General features: G+C 46.0%; 1 protein-coding gene across 1 annotated transcript in view; it reads left to right on the plus strand.

Annotated features, from left to right (window-relative positions):
- The first annotated feature begins 5857 nt into the window (after positions 1-5857).
- Positions 5858-23910, plus strand: part of HTR3B (5-hydroxytryptamine receptor 3B) — a 110215-nt gene continuing 92162 nt past the window's right edge. Inside the window, exon 1 of the mRNA XM_086954840.1 lies at positions 5858-5900. Within this exon, the coding sequence (XP_086810966.1) occupies positions 5858-5900 (43 nt within the window). The remainder of the gene's footprint in view (positions 5901-23910) is intronic.

The following is a 23910-nucleotide window of genomic DNA, read 5'->3' on the forward strand; positions in this document are numbered from 1 at the left end:
AGGCAGAGGGGAGAAGGGTGCAAGGCATAGGGGAGAAGGGTGCAAGGCGGAGGGGAGAAGAGTGCAAGGCAGAGGGGAGAAGGGTGCAAGGCAGAGGGGAGAAGGGTGCAAGGCAGAGGGGAGAAGGGTGCAAGGCAGAGGGGAGAAGGGTGCAAGGCAGAGGGGAGATGGGTGCAAGGCAGAGGTGAGAAGGGTGCAAGGCAGAGAGTAGGGTGCAAAGCGGAGGGGAGAAGGGTGCAAGGGGGAGGAGGGAAGGGTGCAAGGTAGAGGGGAGAAGGGTGCAAGGCAGAGGGGAGAACGGTACAAGGCAGAGGGGAGATGGGTGCAAGGTAGAGAGAAGAAGGGTGCAAGGCAGAGGGGAGAAGGGTGTAAGGCAGAGAGGAGAAGGGTGCAAAGCGGAGGGGAGAAGGGTGCAAGGCGGAGGGGAGAAGGGGAGCAGGGTGCAAGGCAGAGGGGAGCAGGATGCAAGGCAGAGGGGAGCAGGATGCAAGGCAGAGGGGACCAGGGTGCAAGGCGGAGGGGAGAAGGGCACAAGGTGGAGGGGAGAAGGGTGCAAGGCAGAGGAGAGAAGGGTGCAAGGTAGAGAGGAGAAGGGTGCAAGGCAGAGGAGAGTAGAGTGCAAGGGGGAGGGGAGGGGAGAAGGGTGCAAGGCAGATGGGAGAAGGGTGCAAGGCAGATGGGAGAAGGGTGCAAGGTAGAGAGGAGAAGGGTGCAAGGCAGAGGGGAGAAGAGTGCAAGGGGAGGGGAGAAGGGTGCATGGCAGAGGGGAGAATGGTGCAAGGCAGAGGGGAGAATGGCGCAAGGTAGAAAAGGGTTCAAGGCGGAGGGGGAGAAGGGTGCAAGGGGAAGGGGGAGAAGGGTGCAAGGCAGAGGGAAGAAGGGTGCAAGGGGGATGGTAAAGAAGTTAAAAATGTGCCCCCCATCGGAAAACGGGAAAAGGGTGCAAGGTAGAGAGGAGAAGGGTGCAAGGCAGAGGGGAGAAGGGTGCAGAAGCCGAGGTGGGCAAAGCCATGCTTGAAGTCAAGTCAGGATCCCCACTAGATCCATGTCCACACCACATTTACTCTCAGCTAACCCCTGTAATTTGCCCTGTCGTAACAAAAGTTCTGAATCTTTCCTTATGCTCTGCTACATTCCCAAGATCCTGGAAGCAGGCCCTAGTTACTCCGCTAGTAAAAAAGGCAGGATTAGATGTTAATAATCCTGCCAACTACCGGCCAATATCCCAGTTACCCTACCTCTCTAAAGTGCTGGAGAAATTGGTCAACAGATGGCTTTCCAGCTATCTGGAAATTAATGAACTGTTGGACGATTCCCAGACGGGTTTCAGGGTGAACAACAGTACTGAAACAACACTGTTGGCGGTGACGGATAACATTAGGGCCCAGGTAGATCAAGGCAAGACAGTCGTTCTGATACTCCTTGATTTATCAGCGGCTTTTGATACCGTTCCACACGACCAATTACTGAAAGCCCTGGAAGGGAAAGGTATACGAGACAAGGCATTGGGATGGCTAAAATCTTTTCTGGAGGATCGAACACAATCAGTGTGTTTGGGTGACTTCATATCTCCCCCGCGAAACATTAAATATGGGGTGCCCCAGGGGGCCTCACTCAGTCCAACTTTGTTTAATGTTTTCGTTTCCTCATTGGCAGCCATTGGAAGACGGTGGGGTGTCGAAATGTGTTCTTATGCTGACGACACCCAGTTAATGGTTACCATTGATGAAAAGGATGATCCTAAAACCCGACTGATAAACTGCCTGACTGAACTGGCCAACTGGATGCAAGAGCATTGTCTGAGATTAAATGCAGACAAGTCAGAAATCCTCTTGTTTGGCAAAAATCCCCAGCTCTGGGATAACAGCTGGTGGCCAAGCAACCTGGGGTTGCCTCCGAATCCCACACCAAAAGCAAAAAACCTGGGAGTGGTATTGGACAGTGCTCTGTCCATGAAATCACATGTCTCCACTGTCTGCGGCAAAAGCTTTGCATTGCTGAAAATGCTCAGACGAGTTTTCCCCTGGATCCCGACTGAATGTAGGAAAACTCTGGTTCAGTCATTGCTGGTGAGCAGATTGGACTATGGCAACTCACTGTTTGTCGGAATGGCAGACTATCTCTTTTCCAAACTGCAGATAGTACAAAATGCCGCGGCAAAGGCTGTCTGTAATAAAAAGAAATTTGATTCGGCTAAAAGCTGCATGCGAGAGCTTCATTGGCTCCCGATGCGACAAAGAGCCAATTTTAAATTACTATGTATCACACACAAGGTGCTATATAACGCAGGCCCTACCATTTTACATAATAAAGTTGAATTCCACAGACCACCGAGGAACCTCCGATCAAGTACATTAGGAAGAGCCACCACCACCCGGGTGAAGACTGTCAGGATGGGAGAGCGAGCCTTCTCGCATCTGGCGGCTACTAAGTGGAATGAACTTCCTCCCAGTCTTAGACTGACAGATGACCTTCTGTCTTTTAGGAAACAACTAAAGACACTACTCTTCCCTAAATCAGAATAAATCATCACTCAGTGTGGTTATTGTACCTCTCAGCATCCAACTTTAGCGCCGTGATATCCTACTCAGGATGATTGTTAGCGCTCTATAAATAAATTAAATACAAATAAATACAAATACAAGGCAGAGGGGAGAAGAGTGCAAGGCGGAGAGGAGATGGGTGCAAGGTGGAGTGGAGATGGTGCAAGGCAGAGGGGAGAAGGGTGCAAGGTAGAGAGAAGGGTGCAAGGCAGAGGGGAGAAGAGTGCAAGGGGGAGGGGAGAAGGGTTCCAGGCAGAGGGGAGAAGGGTGCAAGGGAGAGGGGGAAGGGTGCAAGGCGGAGGGGAGAAGAGTGCAAGGCAGAGGGGAGAAGGGTGCAAGGCAGAGGGGAGAAGGGTGCAAGGCAGAGGGGAGATGGGTGCAAGGTAGAGGGGAGATGGTTGCAAGGCAGAGGTGAGAAGGGTGCAAGGCAGAGAGTAGGGTGCAAAGCGGAGGGGAGAAGGGTGCAAGGGGGAGGAGGGAAGGGTGCAAGGCAGAGGGGAGAAGGGTGAAAGGCAGAGAGGAGAAGGGTGCAAGGTAGAGGGGAGAAGGGTGCAAGGCAGAGGGGAGAAGGGTGAAAGGCAGAGGGGAGAAGGGTGCAAGGCAGAGGGGAGAAGGGTGCAAGGCGGAGATGAGAAGGGTGCAAGGGGGAGTGGAGAATGGGGCAAGGCAGAGGGGAGAATGGTGCAAGGCAGAGGGGAGAAGGGTGTAAGGCAGAGAGGAGAATGGTGCAAAGCGGAGGGGAGACGGGTGCAAGGTGGAGGAGAGAAGGGGAGCAGGGTGCAAGGCAGAGGGGAGCAGGATGCAAGGCAGAGGGGAGCAGGGTGCAAGGCAGAGGGGACCAGGGTGCAAGGCAGAGGGGAGAAGGGCGCAAGGTGGAGGGGAGAAGGGTGCATGGCAGAGGAGAGTAGAGTGCAAGGGGGAGGGGGAGGGGAGAAGGGTGCAAGGCAGATGGGAGAAGGGTGCAAGGCAGATGGGAGAAGGGTGCAAGGTAGAGAGGAGAAGGGTGCAAGGCAGAGGGGAGAAGAGTGCAAGGGGACGGGAGAAGAGTGCATGGCAGAGGGGAGAATGGTGCAAGGCAGAGGGGAGAATGGTGCAAGGTAGAAAAGGGTTCAAGGCGGAGGGGGAGAAGGGTGCAACGGGAAGGGGAGAAGGGTGCAAGGCAGAGGGAAGAAGGGTGCAAGGGGAATGGTAAAGAAGTTAAAAATGTGCCCCCCCCCTCGGAAATATTTCTGCGTACGCCCATGGCAACACACACTACTTTGTGAGAGAGAGTGGGAGAGAGAGTGGAGTGAGAGAGAGAGTTTAGAGAGAGTGGAGAGAGAGAGTGGAGAGAGATAGAGTGTAGAGAGAGTTGAGAGAGACAATGGAGAGAGAGAGAGTAGAGAAAGAGGGTGGAGAGAGACAGTGGAGAGAGAGACAGTGGAGAGAGATTGGAGTGGGAGAGTGTAGGGAGACAGTGGAGAGAGAGTGGAGAGAGTGGAGAGGGAGAGAGTGGAAAGAGAGAGAGTAGAGAGAGAGTAGAGAAAGAGACAGTGGAGAGAGAGTGGCGAGAGAGTAGAAAGAGAGTGGAGGGAGAGAGAGGAGAGAGAGTGTGGAGAGAGTAGAGAGAGACAGTGGAGAGAGAGAGTGGAGGGAGAGAGAGTGAATAGAGAGTGGGGAGAGAGTGGAGAGATAGAGTGGAGGGAGACAGTGGAGAGAGAGAATAGAGTAGAGAGAGAGTGGAGGGAGACAGTGGAGAGAGAGTGGAGAGAGAGAGAGAGAGAGAGAGAGAGGGAGAGTGAGAGAGTGGAGAGAGAATAGAGAGAGAGAAAGTGGAGAGAGAGTGGAGAGAGAGAGAGTAGAGATAGAGTTGACAGAGTTGAGAGAGAATGGAAAGAGAGTGGAGACTGACTGACTCAGAGACTGAAGACTGACTGACTGAGAGACTGACTGGCTGAGAAACTGTCAGAGAGAGAGAGAGAGAGAGAGAGAGAGAGAGAGAGAGAGACTGACTGACAGAGAGAGAGAGACTGACAGACTGACAGAAAGAGAGAGAGACTGGCAGACTGGCTGACTGACAGACTGACTGACTGAGAGAGACTGACTGACTGAGAGACTGAATGACAGAGAGAGACTGACTGACTGAGAGAGAGAGACTGACTCACTGAGAGAGAGACTGTGATGGAATTGGGGTCACGGTGTGTATGAAGCTATGCAATGCCTCTTAAGATTGCTATTGTCTATTAATAAAAATGTATTATCAAAATGTGCTCTTTGTAGTTACATCTGCTTTTGAAATACTGCAATGTCGCATTGTCTAATGTTTTAAAACGGAAATGAAAAGGAGTAGTGGATGCACTTTTGTCAAAACTGAATGATGAGTGGGCCCGATGTTGTATATCATGACAGGAGTTTGCATCAGAAAACCCACCTAGAATTGGGCAAACTTCCCTGGCGTACTGATGGCAGAGACCCTGTAATGAATGAACCACCACCTATGATAGCCTGCTGGCAGACTAAGCCCAACCTTTGACTCTACCATCCAGTGTTACTTATAACGGCTGGATTAGTTACAGTGGTGTAACAATAGCCCCGCATCCCCCGCAGTATGGCGGGTCGCTGGCCTGAGAGCTCTAGACTGGCACGGAGGATGGGAGGGGGGCCCCCTCCATGTAGTTTGCAGGGGGGCCCCCTCAAGTTTCGTTACGCCACTGATTCGAGAGTTCACTTCTAACTAGCAAAGTTTGAAATGCTTTTTCATTAAAATCTTGTTAAGGAATAAAAGCGCGGGAATGTTCTTCATTTTCAGTCGTGTTCACATTCATTGTCTATGAGAGGCGGGCAGGTTTCCATTAGCCGAGTAATTTAAGAGCGCAGTAACGGCTGTCAGATTCTAGGGCTGCTGGTGAAAATCTCTGATTTAGAGATGCCATTTCGGCGCCAATTATTACTGGAATTAGCATCAGCCAAACCAGCAATCTCATAGCCCCAGGTAAGTGCAAGAGAGGAAACGGCATTAGCATTGTATTTCCAAGCCTCCGGGACGCGCCTTCTGTCCCATTACTCACGCGCAACTCGAAAGGGAAACCGAGGAAATGTAATCTAATCTGTAATCGGAGTCCACATTGGAGGGACTGTGGTGGCCTCCCAAATACAGAAGAGAGCTGGTAATATTTCAAGTATGGAAAACACAAGCTAATGAAGAAATGTGCACGTTCCTTGACGGTCAACGCGGGCCGTTACACCCATGAAGCATTGGCAAAAGAAAACAGCGAGCAGAACCACACGAGACCTGCTCAAAACCATCAAGGGACCCCAACCTGCTTGCGATGACGATGGCCCCTCAACTGCTGCTGGTGGTCCTCGCCTTGGGCTCAGGTAAGGAGGATAAGTCTTTATTAAAAAAAAGTCGCACAAATTCCATGCCGCAATATTTTTTATTTTTTGGCACAGAAAATGACGGGATGTGCTCAAACGGCAAACTCTGTCCCCGAGTGGTCATTTTGCTCTACCTAGAAAGACCCTGGAGGGTCGGATGCTCGGAAGGAGGGGTTCTCGCGTTCCTTCAGGTGATTATAGACGCCGATCTATGGGACAGAAACGACAGAATGATGTCGCCGAACCGCATTTCCATTCTTTCGTGTGATCCTCGCCCAGTGGCGGTATTTCTTTTTATGGGCATTTTAAGTACAGTACAGTCATTCTGTTTGTTGTAAATATGCGCCTACAATTCGAAAAAAACTTTAAAAAAATCGAAAGACACCACTTCGGATAAATGTACAAGACCAATAATGTGTAGATTAAATACAACTTCATTTAAAAGTGGGTCCCAACTCCGGTCCTGACACGAGGGTAGTAACCATGCCGACCGGTACCAACAAGTGCGTCTTTATTAAATATGCACTTTTCTATGTTCGCAGCATGCACAGACAGTGCTGGCTTTGTATAAATGTCATCACTGCACTGCTGCCGCGTTTAGCACTTATGTTAAAATTGTTTTTTTAAGTCAAATAAAAAACTAATTAAATGTCAGCTGGTCAAGGAGTCGTATGTTAATGATTTTCCATTAAGAAGCATCGTTGGTAAATATATTGTATTCGGACCTGACTTTATTGCAAACTCTAAAATTGGAATCCGACACCTCTAAGAGAAGGAGTTTTAGAAACTTTGGACAAACCAAAATCAGTCGGCGTTCACTTAAACTAGCTGACAAAAAGCAAGGGCTTGTTACATTGAAGAAAGTTCAATCCATGATCATCCACAGATGATGTGGCGTCTACAGACTTTGGAAACAAGAGACCGCAGTTCTAATCACTGCTACCTTACCACACTAAACGGTGTGATCCTGTGCAAATGATTGTATCTCCTGCCATGCAGTTCTGTTGTAGAAACCCTTGCAAACAATTAAATTCGAAGTCGATAATGAACATTTACAAATGCATTCGTTTTAACTTCACCTAACTCTCTCTCTCCAAAAACCCTGGGCCCTTATTTATGAGGCCTTGCGTCAGTTTTGCGCCGCCTGTGCGTCCCTTTTTTTTTGGTGACGCACCAGCGGCGTACAAAATGCGCCTTGTTGTGCCATATTTAAAAAGTGACGCATCTAGTTAGATGCGTCACTTTTTAAACCCCTGCGCCACATTATACCTGCGTCAGGTATATAATGTATGTTCCCCCGCAAAAAGCCTTGTAATAGTGATGCAGTGAAATCTATGAGATTTCACTGCGTCACTTTTAGGATGCTGTTGCGTCAAAATCTTGCGCCTGCCTCACAGCAGGCGTAAGACTGACGCAAGCCCTTTCACATGGGGCTTTCACCATGTGAAAGGACGCATTGCTGGAGTTGCGTCACTTTTGTGACACACTCCAGCAATGCGTCACTTTTGCGCTTACAGATGCGTCAGAAATACTGATGTATCTGTAAGTCCTTGCGACATGATGCGTCATACATTAAATATGACGCATCATTGGTGTCGCAAGGAGTGCGCAGTGAAAAGTGACGCATCGCTGTTTTCACGCAGCGATGCGTCACTTTTCATAAATGGGGCCCCTGGAATTAGAAAATATGCCGTAAGCTTTGGAGAAAGGGTACGATTCGGACACTAGTGTATGTATTATATGTGACAACTTGCACTGGTTACTCACTTCTCTGAGACTGCTTGGGATTTTATTTATTTGAAATTAAGTATATTTTGACTGTTGCTCCCTTATCCCATGGCTGCTTACCATATGTCAGGAATTACCACCATTAAGCCTGCGTCCAAATTATATGAGTGAGAGCACCTTCAGGCCGTGCACGCCCACAGTATGACGTGAGCTACCACTATAATGCAGAGGGCAGCATTATAGCAGAAACGGTGCCAAGGATGTTCGCAATATGTCAAGAATTGACTCTGTCGTGAGATAGACGTCCACGATCTGATAAGCATTACCAGCATTCTGCCAGGGTGAACATTCTGCCAGCGTTGGACACTTTAGTGCACTGAATTCCCACATTATGCCAACTACACTTCCATTATGCTACTATACTTCCATGGGACACTGGATTACACAATATGTAAAAAAGTACCACTGTTCAATCAGAACCAGCATTAGAACATTGGAATGTTGGGAGCTCCATTGAAGACAATGGAGTACTCTGGGCTTATAATGGCTGGTATAAGCCTGGAGCTCCAACATTCCAATGTTTCTTTGTTCACAGCTCTGGCTGTGAACAAAGGCTTCAGGGAACCTGAGGGGATTCCAATCCCCTCACGCTCCCAAAAGGCTTTGTTTTTTTTGTTAGAACATTCTGTCCTCTAGTGACAATGTTCTAATAGCCTTATAGCCCTTCGTAGATGGGCTATACCGCTATTAAAGTCCCTCTCCCTTGTTAAAGGCCCTCACCTTCGGCTCGGGCCTTTAACGCTGGAGAGGGCCTTAAATAGCCGGTATAGCCCTCTACGGCGGGCTATAAGGCTATATTATACCAGGGAAAGGTACTCATTCTATGTACGCCAATGCTATGCCTGGAATTACCACAATTACACCAAGGCCAGCATGTTACCATCAGTTAGAAATGTGTGCCATGGATGCCTACAAGTTCACACGCATTTTTACCATTGTGCCAGGACTAGCATTTACCAGTGTTGAGCAACATGCCATGGACACCCACAAGTTGCCAAGGTATGCCAACATTACGAGATGGTCAGCATTTCAACATTAGGCAAGATCCCATGGATATGCATATAAAAATAGCTACCCTAAAGTTGTATTACGTTACTGTATCCCTAGTAGCACTACTCAATATGAGTGCTGGGCATGTCAAAAAATGTAAAGGGCTATCCTCACACACCCCCAGGTGTCATGCTTCATCATAGGCAGCCATCGCTCTCTAGAAATTCGGTTTGATAGAAAGTGGGCCTACACCTGAAGACATGGACACACTTCTAATTATTTAAGTGGGGGCCCGCATGAGTAGTGAGTTAAAAACCAATGTAATCACCCAAATTGCATTAAATTGTGGGGTGTATTACTTGGTATTAAAATCTGGACTGGGAGATTAGGGTCCTATTACCCCATCAACACTTTTACCGTCGTCAACATGTTTCTGCCCATGGCTTTAATGAGTCTGCAGCATTCTTCAGGACGAAAGACGGGCTCCGAATATTGTTAGGGGACCTAATACCCCATCACCACTCTTACAGTTGTCGACATTTTTCTGCCCATGGCTCTAACAAGTCTGCGGCATTCTTCAGGACGAAAGACCGGCTCCTGGTATTGCAATATAATACTAAATATTGCTTTTTTGTTAGTGCGACCTGTGTCTGCCTCTAACCTAAAGTGTGATTCTTAGATACCCAGACGTAGGATCTTTATCGCCCCACGGGAAAAGGGTTCAGGGACCTCTGTAGTCACACGTGCCTCAAGGTACGTTCCTGACCGTACACCTAGATGCCTAGGTTCACGGTGATGAAGAATGCCACAGACTGGAATGACCTGCTTGGGGTCTACAGCAGACGGTCATTGCAATTGGAGAACGGGTCGGGCCTGACGGCTACCCACTCAGATATCGGTAGCAGGGAAAGCCTGGAGGCCGCAAGCACAACATAACAACAAGCATTTACAATGCAATGGTTTTGCCTTTGTTAAAGTTAGAGCGATTGGCATTGCTCTTGACATTATTTTTATTTATGTTTTTTTTTAACATAAATAAATGGCATTGAATTGACCCCTTGTAACCGAATATGAAACTGGGTTAGTGGCAGAACAGTCACCTGAGAGGGGCTGCAGCAGGGGAGGTGATTGGGGGAGGGGAGAGGGGTTGAGGGGAGATGGGTGGGTGGGGTGAACATGCAAAAACTAGAGGTGGGCTAGAAGGTTCGACCCAGATGCCCTGTTCTGGTTCGGCTCGAGGTCCTCTGGCAGTCTCGAGCCAAAAGCAAGCAGAGCCGAGAAGAGAAGCAGGTGCTACTGCTGGGTGGAGAAACTAAGAAGAGAGGGCGAAAGGCAGAGCAAAGGAGCCTCAGCGAAGCATTCTAGAGCCAAAGAGAGAGAGAGAGTGCGGAAGAGAAAGAGACAAAAAGAGAGACAGAGGAGGAGGGAGAAAACGAGGGGGCGAAAAGAGAGAGTAGCAGACTAAGGAGAGAGAAACTGACAGAGAGCGAAGGATGGAAAGAGCAAGGAAGAGAAAGAGACAAAAAGAGAGACAGAGGAGGAGGGAGATAACGAGGGGGGCGAAAAGAGAGAGTAGCAGACTAAGGAGAGAGAAACTGACAGAGAGCGAAGGATGGAAAGAGCAAGGAAGAGAAAGAGACAAAAAGAGAGACAGAGAGGAGGGAGATAACGAGGGGGCGGAGAGAGAAACTGACATAGAGAGCGAAGGATGGAAAGAGCAAGGAAGAGAAAGACAAAAGGAGAGACCGAGGAGGTAGAAAACGAAGGAGGGGTGAAAAGAGAGAAACGGACCGAGGAGGGAGAAACTGACATAGAGAGCGAAGGATGGAAAGAGCAAGGAAGAGAAAGCCGAGGCAGAGAGCAAGATGGAGCGAGGGTGATGGCTTAGCTCGTTTTGGCTGCTAGAGCCAGGCCCCTTACCCAAGTCTTCTCTGGCCTGGCCACTGTTACCGACGACTCGTAAAGGCCTCAAAATCACAACGTAGTTTGTGTACACAAACACTTTGTATGAGTCTTTCCACTATAAAAACGCATTTAAATGTGATCATAAAGTTAATGTTTTCACGGCAGGAAAGGGTTTGAATAACTACCATGCTGGGAGGGGTGCTGGGGGGCTATGCAACTCAACAAGTGGGGTATACATGCAAATAACAAGAGGAAACTTACGATGTGTAGATTTCCAACCTTTTTCAAAATGTTTGTGAATTGACCCCTGTATTTTTATCAGTTAAATAAAAAAATTGCTAAAGTAGATAGGTCTATTCTCCTCAACTCCAGCAGATACCTTAATGCGAATGCCCTTCGATAAAGTTATGTGTAACCTTTGGGTATGTGTAATTTTTGGGTACACCAACATATTCACAATTTCAACTGAACTAGTGTGGCTTCAAACCATCTTTTGTACATACTCAAATAGGATCTTCCTTTTCCCAAAAGCTTCCTTGACACTAATGCAGCATCCGCAAAGATTTCGAAATTTCCAAAAACAAGCAAATTGGACCAGTACAGCACAGGCAGCCATTTCCATCGCTGGAGGGGCACAAAGGCCGGAACAGGCCGCAGCCGGGGCCTCGAGTAGGCCACTCTGCCGCTTCCCCGCCTCCTTCCCGGGGTGCCGTTCTTACCTGCTGGACGGGGGTGTTGGGCCCCGGAAACCTGCTGGAGCCGTTTCGGTAGGGTGAGGGGGCCAGGAGCCGGGTCCGGGTGGAGTGCGGCCGCCGCGCTGTGTCTGTGTCCGGGCTCCGGGGGCAGGGAAGGAGTGGGGAGGAGCCGTCGCCGCGCTGTGTCTGTGTCTGGGCTCCGGGGGCGGGGAAGGAGTGGGGAGGAGCCGTAGGAAGAGTGGAAGGCGGGCACCCCCGACAGAGCCACCCCCAGCCGCGCCACCCACCAGGGAGTACGTTTTAATACAGGGTGGAAGCAGGGGGCGGGAAGGGGTAGAATTGGCAGGGGGCGGGAAGGGGTAGAATCGGCAGCAGAGCAGATTAACGGGCATTGTAGAACGGGAACGGGGGCCGGAGACACGGAGTGCGGGAGGGGGGCAGGAACGGGCATTGTAGAGCGGGAAAGGGGGCCCGGAGACACGGAGAGCGGGAGGGGGTGGGAACGGGCATCACCAGCGGGAGGGGGGCGGGAACGGGGGCCGGAGACGCTGCGAGCAGGAGAGGGGGTGGGAACAGCGGAAAATTAAAGCAAGCACTCACCTGGACTTCTTCCGGGTGCCTTCATTGCCGGACCAGATTCGGGGGCGTTCCCGGCTTTTGGCTGACGTCGCGTGACGTCGGCAAAAGCCAAAAAATCTCGGGAACGCCCCCGAATCTGGTCCGGCATTGACGGACAGGCCCATCGTCCAATGGCTAGGCTCCATTTATGGAGCCAGCCAATAAATGACGGGAGCCGTTCCAAACCACACTACAGTACTCATTAGGTTTTCGCCTGCGCGAAAAAGATGCGCAGAGCGCATCTTTTCGCCAGGCAAAACCTAAAAAGGGGGGCAGTCTCCCAAGGGTGCTGGCTGTGCTGGAAGTGCTGAAAGAAGCTAGAGTCCAATGCATCAGAATGTGATACTTAATAGATGTGATATTGTGTGAAATCATGGATCATGCAGATGACAAAAAGAAATGCAATGTTTATGTTTAAAAATAAACTGCAGCTGTTATGCATCAGCTAAGACTCTGACTTTGATTACACAAAGGTAGGTAGGAATCACCTGGTTGCAGCTGGAAGAGCCGGGAAAGTTGATTCTCGAGACTCATGCTTAGAGGACCTCCTAAATGTGGAGGCAGCCAATTGGTCTGAGATTGAAAACAGACCAGACTGCAGTTGGTTCCCTGATTGTCCATATCAATAAGTATGTTGTTTTGCTTTATTTCACATTGACAGCAGAGTGACATGATGTCGGTCCTGAAGAATGTATCAACAAAGGAGGGAGTTAGAATGCCACAGCATCTGGTCATCAAGGCAGAAACTTGTCGACCTAGTTTTATAGGGAACATCCATGTCCCCATTCCTCACACAGTTTTTAGCTCTATCCACTGGGGATACTTATTACATATATTTTCCTCTGATGAGATAGTTTTAAATCACTTTTGAATTATTTTTTGTACTCTGCCCTCACTGATTGAAACCTTGGAGGAAAAAACCTCACACTCCTCTCCTGAGGCAGAATTGTAGCCCACACTGTGTACCTTGCGGTCGCAGTGTGTAAGAGGGAACCCAATGATGAAGCATGTCACCTCTGGGTGAGTGAGGGTTCTTGTCTTTAGAAAGTAATTGCTTCCTATTTTTCAAACAGGTTCATAACCCATATTTACATTTAGTTAGCACACCATCCAGTTACTTTTTGTGAGTAGTATAGTGTACTACTTTTTGTGAGATTATAGGTAGGAATTGACGCCTGAGCAAGCCTGTAGGCGGAGGGAGGTTCACTTGCACGTCTGGGAGGGGTTCTGGAATGTGCAAGGGATATCTCCAGACAGGTTTTAGCAGTGGACATTATCCCATGCAGCACTACAAGGTGGCAGTAATAACGACCACTGTGTGAGGGCCAGCATTTTACCAGGGGAATCAACCCCTGAATAAGGGCAAGCAGTGTTGGACTAACTGCTCTGCCAGTATGGCACTGCCCGATGGGCCAGCTTGAAAGGGCTAGTGCACAGCCTGTTTTTTTCGGTCTCAACACGGCCCACAGGACCAAATAAATAGCCTATACACTGGCCCTTTCACGCTGGCCTATTTAGCAGTGGCCAAGCTGCCCAAAAGGCAAGCCCAAAACTGTTGGCAAGATGCTAACAATTACTTTTATTGAGTGAAGGGCATCATTTCACTGGGGTGGACAATGGGCATAGCATCCTTACACACATCCATGTGTGCACACATTTATACAGCTAAACAAACAAACAAACACAAACTTTTTTTTAGAACTTGTGTTCGGCTGGCAAGCTGCTGTCCCCACTCCAGCCGCGCCAGGCTGTCACTCCTTTCTCCATACAGCCAAAGGCTGCTCTTGGTAGGTGCTCCCATGAGAATGCAGGGATAGACGGGCCACCTTTACTGGTCACGCAGATAGGGCATGTGGATGTGCCTAAGAGGACAGCAGTGGAAGATAGCAAATGGGCTTGCCAAGGGGGAGCGAGGACAGGAGTAAACAGGAGTGCATGAAGTGGTAGGGATATGGCCTGCCCAAGTGAGGGGATTTAAGGAGTGAAAGAGGGGCAAGCGGGTGACATTCAACATTGTTGAGGAGAAGTACATTTGTGCTTGGGGAACCCGGGGATGGACAGTTATGGGAGCTGGTGGAGAGGAAGGTGTATCTGCTGCTAGTGGGAGAGCTTCTTCCTCTAAGGGAAGGGTTCCTTTTTGTGCTTGCCAGAAAGACTAACAAAGGGAGCTCATATTTTACCCTTTATCATATGAGGGAAGGTTTTGTCTACCTGGGTAACAACAAGGTACATAATTTTGTCTTAAGGTGTGTGAGACATCTTTTTGGGAAAACAGCCACAATAGATTCGCCTAAAGATGCTGGTACGCAACACAATTGATGGGAAACAAACACAAAATTACATTTTTGTAGGCATGTGTCCTTGGCAGGTGAATTATCCAACTGAACTAAATACATTTTTCTTTTGATCTCATATCATATTTTAAAATGAATATCTATATTTAAAATTTCATGTTTTCGTGTATTTATAGATGAAAACGTAGTTTTCCATTTTTGTAAACGTAGATAATTGACTGGCTCTGATGGAAAAACTTAAAATATTAAAACGATGAAGCAAGAATTCTGTCTCCAACATGTTTTATGGAATTAGAAGACTTGATAACGAAGCTTGAGTTGTAGATTTGTTTTTTATTTATGAATGAATTTTGAAAAACTTGGCACACAATGGTCGAAGTGCATTACAAAAAAATGGAAACTGTGATGCTGCATACAATGGGGATAGTGTGAGGGAACGTGGGTGGTGGTCAAAGATGTGGCTCAAAAAACAACATATTCTGTAACTTTTTTCTGTCTTTAACATTTAGGAAACTAAATATAAAATAACACACACCTCTGTTAGTTAATGCATTTCACCAGAGAGCCACAGAATTGAATCTTGGTTGGTGCAGTGGAGATTTGACATGTGTATGTTTAGTATTACAAGGTCGCAGTCTGTGATAAAATCACTGTCAACATGTAAGGCATTATTTTAAACTTGCACTACACACAGAGTAAGAAAGTCTGATACAATAAACACAAAAAGGTTTAGGATGAAAAAGTACTTCCAAATATAGATTTTAGTAATACTGTACACAGTGCAATTTTTTTAAAACTGCCTTTAGCACACACTTCACAGCTTAGCTGGTAGCTCCCTTATAATACCTATCAAAAGGAATAAATGTGTGTCATTTCAAGACTTCAAGTGATTCCATCTATTAACCCCTTCACTGCGGCGGCTATTCCGCCGCAGTGCTAAGGGGGCGGGGCGGCCGCGCGGCGGTCGCATGCTGGTGACGGAACCGCTCCGTCATCAGCCGCTGTTGGGCTGTGCTCATGACAGAGCGGTTCCGTCATGGCCCCGCCGGCTCAATAGAACGCCTAGCGCAGGCGCGGAATCCGCGCCGTGCAGTCGCGGTGGCAGGGCCATGACGGAACCGCTCCGTCATCAGCACAGCGCTACGGCAGCAAAGGGTTAAAGCCAATACCGACTTCCAAGCACCATTTACATTTGCAGATTGACCAGTTGCACACATTTACATTTCTTTAATAGAAGCAGGCACCCTGACAAGAAGGCTCGTCTAGCTGTCTGCCCTCCCTCGGATTCACAGCAAAGTCTTACACTTCAGCTGCACCATTTCAACTATCGGAATTAACTGTCCTGGGACAGTTGTCTTTCCACTGAAAGTAGGGGAACAGTTTTTCTAAAATTAAAAAAAGTGCGGTCACATCATGTCCCTCAGAACTCCCCCAATTGGACCACTGTCTACAGGACACAAAGACACTTCAGAGGCTTGATCCCCAATGGATGAATCAGCTTTAAAGGACTGTAAAAAATCAGGACAAAGAGTAAAAAAACAAAGGACAGAGGGTTGAAATTCAGAACACAAACTCAGGACATAAGGTCAACTTTGCAGACACTTCCAAGGAGAGGCCATACCCCACTACTTTATTGTTGCATTTATTTTCTATTTGCTACCTGGCACAATTTATTCACTACAGTCTTTCTGTGATTGCCTCTAGGTATACTACATTCAGTTGGCTGGCAGACTATGTCCTTGTTCAATAGTAAATTAATGCCCTGGTGTCCAAGGCATCATCCCAGTCCAGATTTACCCAAACGGTCCTCGAGAGAAAGCAACAGCAAAATATTGATTATGTTTCTAAACATTTTAAAAATTAGGGCAAACAGTTTGGGAAACATTAGGGTAAGTGACCATCTGCAAGTTTAGACAAGTTCAACAAAAACATCTGGCTCAACTCAACCTCCATTCAACGTTTAACCTCAAAGAAATAAATGAGGCAGAGCAAATAGTGTTGGCAACAGTCTCACACCCAGGGCTTTCAGTGGAATGAAAAAAATCTAGGGGGTCCCTCAAAGGGGCGTGGCAGATGTAATTGAGGGCATGACTTAAATACACCCAAGCTAATAATCTGTGCTTAGCATAGTGTGCCGCCCAACTTGTACTTTGCTTCTTCTGTCATTACAGGCAAATATATAATACTGATACAACAAGTAACATTACACCTACAACAAGCCAGGGCTATTGGGTTTGCCAATGGTTGTAGTCTGTGTAAGATAAATCAGGAACAACTATGGCTTTGTTGTATAGAATATTCTGTAGCTACTTTGTTGATCGCTCACCGTCAGGTAACTACATATATAATAGCGCACATCTTAACTGAAAAATAACTAAAAGTTAAAATAATCAGTTGGAAATGCACTTTTTAATGCCCTGAAACCTCTATTGGTGAATGTGATCACTAAAGATATATATGTGTACAACCAAAGGCCCACATAATTAAATCCTGTTTGGTGCTGTAGGGAAAAGTGACATGTATTTTTAGTGCTAGGAGGCCCCTGAAAACAACGTGAACGTTTAAGTCATTATTTTAAACGTGCATTATGCACAGTATAAGATAGGCTGCCACTAAATGCACATATACATTTATGTTAAAGATAAAAAGTGCTTCTAAAGTATACATTTCAATAATATGCAGATTATACCTTTTTTTACTAACTGCCAATTTGAAGCACATTCCCCATAGTTTAGCTTGAAATACCCTTACAGTACCTCTCAAATAGAAAGTATTTTGTCATTAGGAAGTTTCATGTGACACTATCAATTACATTAACCGATTGCAAACATTTGCATTTATTTGGGGAAGCAGACAGTCCACCCTGGCAAGAAGGTTTGTTTCTGTGCAGCTGTCTGCCCCTTCCCAGAAACACAGCACAGGAGACACTTTAGATGAGGAATCTCAATTGAATATTTTTGTCCTTAAGCTGAAAGGCTAACATTACTGGCAAACAGCAGTAAAAGTGCATTAAAAAAAGTATGGGAACTGTGATCCTGCGATGCTGTGTGCAATGGGAGGGGCGAGGTCAAAAACCTCTACTTAATGCACTGCCGAGGCCTGTAAGCGTGACCAGAGAGCAATAGAATTGAATCCTGGTTGGTCCATTGGAGAATAGTGAGTTTTTAATTATTGCTACGTGGTCCCTGCTTGTCACAGAAAGCACTGTGAACATGTAAGTCATTATTTTAAACTCGCATTACACGCAGTATAAAATGGACTTCTACACAATGCGCCAAAATGGTAAAGATTACAATTAATCCTTCCAAAATATAGATATCTGGAATAACCAGACTGTAGGAAGAGCAGATTTTGTTAATAGCTGTCAATTAAAAGCACACATTTTACTGCTCAACTGGTAACTCACTTGCAATACCACTCAAAAAGAATACATCTATGTCATCTGGAAGCTTCAAATGATTCCGTCAATTAAAGCCAATCCTGGCTTATAAACATTCTTTACATTCGCAGATTAACCAGTTGTGCACACTTACACTTCTTTTAGGCAAACAGGCACCCTGGCAAGAAGGCTTGTTTCTTTTTTTTATAATTTTTTTTATTTTATTGAAGTCCTTTAGTGACACCATAAATCATAACACAAAAGCAGGATAAACACAAAAGCAGGATAAAGAAGGCTTGTTTCTTGTTTAGCTGTCTGCCCTGCCTTTGGCTTCATTCCCCTGCCTTACACTTCAGCTGAAGCGATTCAACTGTAGGAATTAAAATTCCTGTCCCAGGACGGTTGTCTTTTGACAAAAAGCAGGGAAACTGTTTTTCTTGAATTAAAAAAGTATGGGGATGTTGTGCCCCTCAGATCCCTCCCACTTCGACCTCTGCTGACAAATTTAAGACATCAATCACGGACATTAGGGTTAATTTATGGACGGTCCATGAAAATTAGGAAAATGTTGTCACCCTATTTTAAGTTTTTTTTTCTACAGTTGGACACTGGGCAATTTTTTTTCGGCAGAGGGTCTTTATCCACTCTTAAATATACTTTGAATATTTGAATGCAGTACAACACATGGAATGGGAGGAAACTTACAAGGCAGATGTTTTAGGGCTTGCGTCCGAAACAAAAGCATATTTCCATCTAATTATGCATGTGATGTGCATATATTCACACATTTGTGATGACTCACGAAATTGTATATTCTTATTCAAGACAATTTACCAAATCATACATTTTCAGGTATACTTCAGTGGAATTTCCATATGGCAGGTAATCCAATTGAGCACACGTGCAAATGTACTTTTTCCCTTAAAATTCATTTTTTCCATGGGGAGTCCATTATTACAAGTGGAGAAAAGCTTTGGCTAAAGACCCCATGAAAAGGGTAAAAAATATTTTACTCCACCATCTATAAGGATTTTTTAGCTTATATTTCCAAGGTGCAAAACAACCTACAGAAAATTTGCAAACAGAGACAAGTGTTTGCTGATGTGCGTACAGCTTTTACTGAGCAGCTACTGCCCTTCTCCACACAGAATCTGCCTTCTGGCTGATCCTGATTATGAATGAGGAATAGAGACCTCTTGCTTGCAGATCAGATTTTTATGTATGTGTACAAAGGTACAGATTTACTAATATTCCACACAACACAACCAGGCCATGCAGCAATCTACCCGCTAAGTTGCGTTGTGTGATAGGGAGAGAGCAGATATACATATATCTCCTAAGATATAGTGCACTTTTGCTCTCTCCTTGCTCTGGCACACTGTGTGCTGCCTATCACCAGCTCAGGCCCCCTTACGTTATGCTGCAAGGATGCCTGCATTACAGGCATGACTGTTTTTGTGCCCAAAGGTATACTCAAGAGACAATTTTCACTTTCTATGAGTGATGCAAAGTGCATCACACATAGAGGAAGATACAAGAAGAAATTAATATATTTCTCCTTGTTACATGTCTAGCCGGTATATTCACCATTTTGGTGCAAAGTCAGTTTTACAAGTCTTTGTAAATCTGAGTTTGTATCAAAGTACATGGACGAATGCACTGGAATGCCCACGCTCCACTCACGTAATGCCTATGAGATGCAAAGTACTGCAGGGCAGCGCCATGCGCTACATTGAGTTACTCTGTACTTCCTAACCATGCTAAGCCATGCAAATCAACTTTGCATGACTTAGTAAATGCCAAAATGGATTTTGCGTCAGGGGTATATTACAAAAGTGACACAACCCTGACACAGAATCTTAGGAAATCTGGCCCAAAATCTTTTACAAAGTGGGTTCTGTCAAGTTTTGGCCTATATGAAGGATAATGGTGCATACCTTTCTTCCCAACAATAAATGTATGTAGGAAATACAATCTGGATCTGTAGTGTAAAGAGTGGTTTGTACAAAGGATTGTAGAGTATTTTTGAACTTCACAACTTTGCATAGTGCTAAGCTGCTTGTGCAAAAAAAGGGCATACGAGTGAGCAAGAAACCATTCTTGTTGTTACTTAAGGGTGCTCTCTATCACAATGAATGTGCAGGCGACAACCTGATGCTGGAAAATGTACATTAGTGAAATGTGGACCAGCTGTTTGAAACAATAAGTCTATCTTTCACTGTGCAGGCCACAGGAAGTCCTGCAGGAATCACCTGGGTTCCAGAGGACTCTAGTTGATCCCCTTGCCCCCTTCAAAGGGGTGCCCTCAGTGTGCCCACTGACTATGTGACACTTCTTTGTGGTATACAGTCAGTGCCTCCTAATGTATCTGTAACAAGGTGTGGGCAGAGAGGGGAGTGAGGGAACTCCCCTTTGAGATAGCTTTGGCACTCTGTGTGTGCTGGTGTGTTTTGTATTTCAGAGGTGGCTCTGCAAGCATCGGTGCCCCTTCTGTAACATTAAAGTGCCCCAGTGGCGCAAAAAGTGGGCACATATGGCATTTGCGCCTCCTTGGGGACTTTTGATAATATAGATCAGGGTCCATAATATAGATTTGATGCACTGCATTTCTCTTTCTCACAACATTAACTGGGTGCACTGGGTGCTGACTTGGTCAGTACTTCACAAAAAATGCACTATCCCCACCACAGAGGCTAACTTGTGGTGCCCTGGGGTTAGCGCACTAGTGAAAAACTGAGTGGCTATTTGAAGCTGCAGATTGTGATTCAAAATGTAGATGGCAATAAGCCTGCATTTTAAAGGGGGACAAGCATCCCACCACAGCATGCAGTGAGGGACTGCACCCACATACAAGGGGGATGCCCAGGGGTCAAACAGACTGCACACCGCCTCTCTGTGGTGTTTAATTAGTGCTCCCTTGACAGCTTATTTGCCTCAATGCCCACTTCTTTATTACAGCGTGAGCACATAGGCAAACTGTTTGGGGCCACACCCTATTCACATTTAATAGAGAGTACACCTATTTGAGATTGTGGCTGCGCTCCATGTGCTGCAGCACAATCTGTATCACAAAAGGGGTAGCTCAAGCTTCTGCAGCCACTTCTGTAATATCAAAGTGTCCTGTGGGCTCCAAAAGCGGAGAGGCGGGCGGAGGAGGGGCAGGGTGAGGGGTACTAAAAACCGGAATAAATAAAACTAATTTCGTAGCGTGCCCTGCATCGCAAAATGCGATGCAGCGCGCGCTACAAAATTCGTTTTGTTAATTAAATTGTTTACTTACCTCCAATTATCCATATTCTGGTTTTTAGCCCCCCACCACCCTACCCCTCCCCCGCCCGTCTCTCTGCCCCACCGTAACTCCCTCCACGGGCCGCGGCTGGCTATCAGTATTACAGAAAGGGAAGCACAAGCGTCTGCGGCCCCTTCTGTAATATCACTGTGACCCCAGGGGCGCACAAAGCGAGTGCACATGCCCGTTGCACCCCTGTGGCACAATGTATAATACAGGCCCTGGCCGGAAACCCCAAAAATATTTTGATGTTTTTGCTGCTAAACATGGCTTCTTTTCAGCCAGAAAATAAGGACAGGTAAAACAACTTTCGATTTTTATGCAGTTTGGCGTTGCAATTTTTCTTGCTTAGCTATGGAATGACCTTAGACTGAATATTTTAATTAATGGTATGATATCTATATTTTATGGTCCTTTGCACATTCTTGTCCTTGCGCTTTGCACCAAATGCACTATAAAAGATTGTTGCACTTTAACACCAGGAACAATTGCTGCAATACTCCACTTACATTTGTCAAGATGCTTTTTTTAAATTCTTTATTTTATATTTATTGTTTTCAGGAAAAATACACCCTGGGACACGAAGAATTGAGTAAAAATATAAAATTGCAATGTTGTCCAAATATATTTGTAGCATTGACCAAAATAATATATAAATCAAATGCATACCTAAAGACTTTCGAACTCTGTTTTTTTCAGAAAGTCACAATGTTGGGATACTCCAAGAGCATTGGCTTCCTGTTGCAGCCCATCCATACATATGCAAACAAAGATTCATAGATAACTGCTGAAGACAGAAACACTATGTGTTTAAAATGCACCTAGTCACACAGTACATTAGGGCTATGTCTATCACCTTGTGCAAGGTGTGACAGCTGTACACAGATACCTGTTCAATTAGCAGCGCATTCACTCATTGAATGCAGGTGTTCGTTAACCAGTGTGTCAGGTACTCATGCCAAAAAAAACCCAAATATAATTAATGATCCATAATCAAGTCTTTCAGGGGGGAGATGTAATTCAGTTGCTAAACTGCGTACCTTGGCACTTGGGTAGCTAGCTTACAATGCCAGCCTCAGCACTGACAGAACAGTGTGTGATTCTCGGTGAATCACTTATGACTAAAAATGTAAATATGTCAGATGCAACATTAAATATCTGAAAAGTTATTGTGTAATTCAAAGTTGTGAATCCACTGTTCGTGTACACGATCTTGTAAAATAGTTTCCCATCCTTCCACCGCTTCCCCTTAATCTATAACACTCAGCAACCTAAATTCATTCACCTAACACATGTTCGCACCCCCGCATCTCTGCACACAAACACACACACATGGAGACGCGCATACACACACACACATACAGCAACCCATTTCAAGTTTTGCCTTAGCCATGCCACATCAAATGTCATCTTCTCTCTTCATCTGGGTAGATGTTTTGACATAAGAGCAATTTTTTCCAATCATAAGCAATATCTCTCAAAGGAGAATTTGGATACAATTATAATTAGAACATTGGAATGTTGGGAGCTCCATTGAAAACAATGGAGTGCTCTGGGCTTATAATGGCTGGTATAAGCCTGGGGCTCCAACATTCCAATGTTTCTTTGTTCACAGCTCTGGCTCAGGGAGCCTGAGGGGATTTCAATCCCCTCACGCTCCCAAAAGACTTTTTTTTTTGTTAGAACATTTTGTCCTCTAGTGACAGAATGTTCTAATAGCCTTATAGCCCTTCGTAGATGGGCTATACCGCTATTAAAGTCTCTCTCCCTTGTTAAAGGTCCTCGCCGTCGGCTCAGGGCCTTTAATGCTGGAGAGGGCCTTTAATAGCCGGTATATCCCTCTACGGCGGGCTATAAGGCTATATTAATTCTCCAGATATACTGACTCACATGGGGCCCGCAGCGTCTCATCCATAGGGACTGAGGGGCCCGACCCCCACCGTTTTCCCGGCAAGAAGATGTCTGCCAGGCTGAACAAAGGTCAGCCTGACAGACACTCTTCTTTTTTTATTTTTTTTATTTTACCTCATTCCGCCAACTTTTTTGCTGGTATAGCTCTCACCCCTTAAGAAAAGAGGAACAGACAAGCATATCCCCACACAGAGTGCTGCTGTTTCCACATTCTCCTCACCTCCCGTAGAGACAAGGACGGAGGGGAGACGGGACATCCAGCATGCATGGCTTAATCATTGTACCCACTTGGCTATTGTCTTAAACTGCATACAATGACAAGACCTTCTCCAAACTTTTAAAGTCACAAGCAATGTCAGATTGACTCATATACTTAATGCTTCTGAGGTAGTCTACAATAAGTGGGGAATTTTTCGATTTCCAAAGTCTGCATATCTCCCAACTCACCAACAAAATTACATAGAAAACACATTTTGTTATAACTTCATTTGGTTGTAAACAAGCTTCTGGATGTAGTTCAAATGATATAAGTCGAGGGCTTACCTCCATTCGCCCACAGATCACTTCCTCTATAAAGTTGAATACTGACAGCCAGAAGGAGGCGATCTTCAGACACTGCATAAACATGTGCATGTCATCTGCTAATGGGAGCATACGCTTCAGAAATGCATATGGATTCCCAGTCACTCTTGAGAGCCTGGCCGGAGACCAATATACACTATAGGTGGAAAACAGGTGATTTCTCTTAGGTGAGGCGGCTTTCACCACTGTAAGTAGTATGGAGAAGGAGGCTTGCCATGTTTGTATTAGATCATCCTCCTCATATCTCTCTACCCATAAGTTAAAGATGTCTGACACACTCTTATCATCTACCTCCAAGAAGGCCCAGTACCAAATTGAGACTTCCCTTGTAAGTGGACCAGTTATCATTGCCTGTTCTAACCATGGCTCATCTTCCTCTTCCACCCATTCTTAGTCAACCCACCAGGAGCATAGCTGGTAATTTTTAATTTGTGTTAGTTTCTCCTTAATACAATTGCTTAGGACCTTTCAGCTCACTAAACTAGAACCCATTCCAAGATCTGTTCAGTAACCTAGACCCACAGATTTTAAGGGTTGGCTAAGCTGGTCTATCAAACAG

Source organism: Lissotriton vulgaris, chromosome 2_1 (assembly GCF_964263255.1).
Source record: "Lissotriton vulgaris chromosome 2_1, aLisVul1.2, whole genome shotgun sequence".
NCBI classification, from domain to species: Eukaryota; Metazoa; Chordata; class Amphibia; order Caudata; family Salamandridae; genus Lissotriton; species Lissotriton vulgaris.